Source organism: Alosa pseudoharengus, unplaced genomic scaffold (assembly GCF_046254945.1).
Source record: "Alosa pseudoharengus isolate Yale_2024_CS ecotype anadromous, Long Island Sound unplaced genomic scaffold, YU_APseudo_1.1 YU_APseudo_1.1_scf_19, whole genome shotgun sequence".
In the NCBI taxonomy this organism is placed as follows: domain Eukaryota; kingdom Metazoa; phylum Chordata; class Actinopteri; order Clupeiformes; family Clupeidae; genus Alosa; species Alosa pseudoharengus.
The window spans coordinates 14,331,765-14,336,735 of record NW_027468657.1 but is presented as its reverse complement, the minus strand read 5'-3'; the positions used below and the strand labels follow the sequence as shown (position 1 = coordinate 14,336,735).

Below are 4,971 nucleotides of genomic sequence, written 5' to 3'. Positions count from 1 at the left end.
TCTCTCTCTCTCTCTCTCTCTTTCTCTTTCTCTCTCTCTCTCTTTCTCTTTCTCTCTTTCTCTTTCTCTTTCTCTCTCTCTCTCTCTTTCTCTCTCTCTCTCTCTCTCTCTTTCTCTCTCTCTCTCTCTCTCTCTTTCTCTTTCTCTCTCTTTCTACCTCTTTCTATTTCTGCCTCTCCATTGCGCTCTCAGAATATCCAGTCGGAGAAAGAAGCCTTGAAGGAAGGCCGGGAGAAAGCGCCTAAGTATCATCGCACTGAGGATGGCTTCATCAGGATAGGTGAGCTCTCTCTCCATCTGCTCCAGTCTGCGTCTCTGTCTCCCCTATGATCCACGTCTGTCTCCCTCATCTTGGACCCCTCTGTCCTCCCCCGGCGTTGGCCAGCCTGCCCTGGGCCCGTTCCAGACAGTGTCCTCGTCTCGTGCCTCTGTTCTGCTGAGCCGTTCAGATCTTGTCTGGTCAGATCTCGTGGAGCCAATTTTGCCAAAAGCTGTCCACCGCTGACGCAGATCCATCTCACACAATTAGAGCGGTTTGCCAAAGCAGTGATTTCCTGTCTGCGCTTGCTTCTCCACCATGGGGGAATGTGGATGGGGGTTGTTTAGGGGGGGGGGGGGGTGTTTGGAGTGCTAACCTGATGTTCAGCTGGCTTGAAAGTATTCAAAAACCAGATGCAATTATTTAGCCACAAATCTCTCTTTATCCCCCACTCTCCTTCTCCTGCTCTCTCTCTCTCTCTCTCTCTCTCTCTCTCTCTCTCTCTCCCCGGCTTGCTCAAGACTTAAAAACATTGCCATGCTCTGCCAAAGGGAAAGGCAAGTAGGAAACGGCATGTAAATTGGACAGGGGTGGAAGAACTCCACAACTTACAACAACCAGGAATCATAAATTTGCTTAACAAACAAAATGTCTGCAGCCCTTTAAGAATGAGGTGGGGATGGGGATGGGAGTGGGGTTGAGGGGGGGGGGGATTGCTACCCATACCACTTAAAGTGTGATGTATGACTTTGCTTATGCAAGCCGACGCGACTCAGGCCAAAGCAGCACCCTCTGTGCAATGTTAATGTCTTTTCAAGGGAGCCAGAGGGGAGATTGCCTGACCATGCCCACAAGGCCCACTGCAGCCAGCTGCCATGGAAAAACAAATGCGAAAGTCCCTTGGGTTAAGAGACCCCCTCTCCGTCGTCATAAATTACAATAAAGCACTCCATCTCATTCATGAAATTGTCTTGGGGGTGCGATCGATAATAGGCTAGCAGTGGTTTGCTTTGCGAAGAGGCAAAAAAAGAAATCATCAATTAATATGGCATCTGTGCCTCAGAGCTTTGGCATGGAGTACCATTGCGTTCAGAGACGTTCATTTCAACTCTAGGATTGAATTCATTAGAGGAGGAGCTCCTGCCATTTTTTTTCTACTTTTATTTTGCCTACTCTCCCTTTATGTGATATGAGTTCTTCAGAAAAAAGAGCAATGCTTGATTTGCTCTGTCTCATGCTCTCTCTCTCTCTCTCTCTCTCTCTCTCTCTCTCTCTTAGGAAAGTTCCAGAATGGGATCGCAGAGGGAGAGGTGGATCCCACATTTGGTCCTCTAGAGGCCCTGAGGCTCTCGATATTGACAGACTCCCCTGTCTGGGTCATCCTTAGTGAGGTAGACCGGGTCATTTCCCACAGTCCCATCCTCTCTAGTAGGGTTAATGCCCCATACCTGACCACCCATTCAGGTGTATGTATGAATGTATGTATGTATGTATGTATGTATGTATGTGTGTGTGTGTGTGTGTGTGTGTGTGTGTGTGTGTGTGTGTGTGTGTGTGTGTGTGTGTGTGTGTGTATGTAGGAGGTCCCCTCATCTTATTACAAAAGTTGAGGTGAGAAAAAAAAGTCACCATGCAATATAGCCTTTTCTTTTGATAAACGGGGGATAGTGCATTGCTTATTTTCTCTTCCACAACACTCTAGGCTCCAACAAATTCTAAAATCTTTTGTTTCAGATATTCATCAAGAAAGCAGAATGAGCGAACTCACAGCAATACCTCACAAATCCATTCAGCCTTTCGGCAAAGGGAGAAGAGGCCTTTTCCGCCTGCTCATCCCAGGCATTGGCGCAGTGGTGATTTAACATGGTGGAATGCTGCCACCTGCTGGCGATAAGGTGGTACACCAGGCTCAAGTCAGAGATGCCACGGTCAGCCATCCCCCAAGAAAGCAAGGGAACATTTTTGCCTGAAAAATGACAGCGACCGTGTCTACGGGAAGGACGGATGGCGCTGAATTTTATAAACTGTATTTATGTGTATATACGCTCATGTTTCTGTAATTGTAATTACACTGGTTATCGTCCTTGGGCTTGCTGGATTGTCTCGCCCCTTTGACGAATTTACGACATTTAAAAGTGCTGCTTTTGGAATGGAAGACTTTGCTCTTGATTTTTCCTACCTAATTAATCTTTCATTTGCTAAATTAAAAAATGCCTTCTATATAATTTTCTAATTCTAGTTTTCTCCTCAAAGTAATAGTTTTACTCATGCCTACCATATGTATTAGTTATACGTTTTCATGACTATACATATTTGAAGTACATACATGCATTTGATCTTCGTAAATGTGTGCTTGTATGTACAGGTCTAGTGAGTGTCCCAAAGTCAATTCTGAGAGTCTAGATAGACAGGGTGATGCGAAAAAGTGTCTTCAAACCTAGTTACTATTTAATTCTTCTAGAAAAAAGCATCTTCCTCTTCCTTCTCTGCCCTTGCTCCTTTATACACACACATAAACTAGATCTTTTGAGGCATAGATCATGGATAGAAGATTACATTAGCAAGGCCATCTGTGCAATCATGTTTCCCTTTTCTCTCTTTCTTTCTTTCTTTCTTTCTTTCTTTCTTTCTCTCTCTCTCTCTCTCTCTCTCTCTCTCTCTGCTTGCAATTTGCCTTAATGTGACTTGAAGTTAGCTGCAGCCAGGGTCAGCTGGCATGAGATGGAGTTATAGGTCAGCAGCGCTGGGAATGGGATTAGGAAGTGAGATACACCATGATGAAACAGAACAGACGGGAATGACGACCTGGGAGCTCGCGGGAGAAAAATGAAAAACGCCCTCCGATGCATCTCTGTGCGGTCTTCGGTCAGAAACCCTGAAACTCGAAACGGACATATCAACTGATGAGATGCAGTGTTGACATTCATATGCGCATAGTCTGCCCACACCAGAGACAGTCTGCAGTAAACGTATTGAGGATATCACTTTATGTTTCTGATGTGCTGGCAGTAGTAAAGTCATAAACGTACAGGACCTGCCTGAACAGGCCTAGTGTTAATCATTACTGTGGAGAGCCTAATCTACCCTTCACTCGGGTCTGTCTCTTCCGAATAACTTTCTCTTAGATTCACACCCATACAACCCCTCCCCACCACCAGCTACAACAGCAATAATCAAAAACACACGATTGTTTTCTCATCACAGAATTAACAACAATAAAAACACATTACATTTATATAGTGCTTTATCTAGACACTCATGGCGCCTTACAGTAAAAGGGTGGGGGAACCTTAACTCAACTCTACCACCACCAGCCTGGGTTTGTCAATTTAAATCCTGACCGTTTTCTTGGGGGTGGTTGGGTGGTTAGGATCCGGAAGATCAGGTTCCACTGGAACATTTCCCACATTACAGTCCACACAGATAAGCCGCACCACTGGTGAGACATTTGAGGGGACATGTGTGTTCTTGGGTTATTAAACAGATAAAGGTACATGAAGGAAATTACTTTACTCATAATAGCTGGCCATTTCAATTCATTATCTTAAAACTGTAATGGAATATTCAAATACACATATTGAAGCATTGTAAAGCAATGCTTGTATATCACTTTACTTTCTGTCTAAAATACCACAAAAGACACCTACACCTAAGCTGTGCCGTCTTTGGCAAAACAGTCATAAATGGTTTATTGGGCAATTCACTGTTGGACAGCATATCCACAGAAATATTACTTCTAACCAAAAAGGCATTATTTTTAATGCAGCTAATGTGGTTTTCACTTTGTCAGGAGAGTAAAGGTATAAGTGGGAGTTAAGCTATGCGGCTGATGTACTGTATGTAGACTAAGTAGGCTATATCTGTAGAATACTCCAGTGAGGATATAACAGGAGTTTGTCTGATATGCATTGGACTGTATAAGGTTGCTGCTTGTAACAAGGAGGCCTAATGCCAAACCGATGGCCCAAATGTAGGCTAAGTATTGTGTGGTATAGTAGGTCCTTCACTGCAAAGAACTAAGACGTGGGGGCTGGCCAAATAATGTACACTTAACATCTGTTTCCTGTCCTGGCAGAGACCTGTTCTTTTTCTTTTAGGCCTATCTTTTTTTTTCTCTCGTAAGATTGTAAAATGCACTGGAATGCATTGTGTTGTATTTTGTAACATTTAGATAAACTATATTTAATGATGTTATCTTCTATCCAATCTGTGAATTGTAATAAAGCCAAAATGTAATCATTTGAAATACAAATGAGTTTTGTGTATTGATCATAAGGGTTGGAATGGGGAGGTTGTAGCCTACCCTCCAACTTTCAACAAAACAAAATAGCTTACTGCTATAACAGTTATAACAGTAATAGTAACAGTAAGATTAACAGTAATATTACCATAGACAGTAAAAGTTAAAAGAAAGATATTACACCTGCCTGGATGCCAAGAAATCTATCCAGTTTCTTAACCCAACCCCCTCACTTCCTCCAGGCCTGCCCAAGCTTTGGATCGACTGAAGGGATCAACCAATGGTGCTTTATTTCCTCTTGCTTTGCTGACCAATTATCGCTGTCCACGAGGTTCAGGTTAGAGGCGTGATCTACGGTCTTTTGACGGACGTATATTCTAAACAATGCCAGGCTGACAATTCTTGGTGGGCGTGGACGTTTGTGGAGCGAAATCCTATCATGTGAGGGGTAGGTGGAGCCACATTTGGAGGA

The 4,971-nt window shown here is 43.6% G+C and overlaps 1 protein-coding gene across 2 annotated transcripts in view; it reads left to right on the top strand.

The window, feature by feature from the left end:
• Positions 1-4,496, top strand: part of mgat4b (alpha-1,3-mannosyl-glycoprotein 4-beta-N-acetylglucosaminyltransferase B) — a 148,131-nt gene extending 143,635 nt beyond the window's left edge. The window contains exons 13-16 of one of the 2 annotated variants that reach the window (XR_012988277.1): positions 193-280; positions 1,538-1,650; positions 1,994-4,202; positions 4,240-4,496. Coding sequence is in view for 1 of the 2 variants with exons in the window: in XM_076291785.1 (XP_076147900.1) it covers positions 193-280; positions 1,538-1,650; positions 1,994-2,017 (225 nt within the window). In the remaining variant the exon portion in view is untranslated. Of the gene's footprint in view, positions 1-192; positions 281-1,537; positions 1,651-1,993 lie in introns of both variants that reach the window. The other variant, XM_076291785.1, reaches the window with a different exon arrangement.
• Positions 4,497-4,971: the final 475 nt, after the last annotated feature.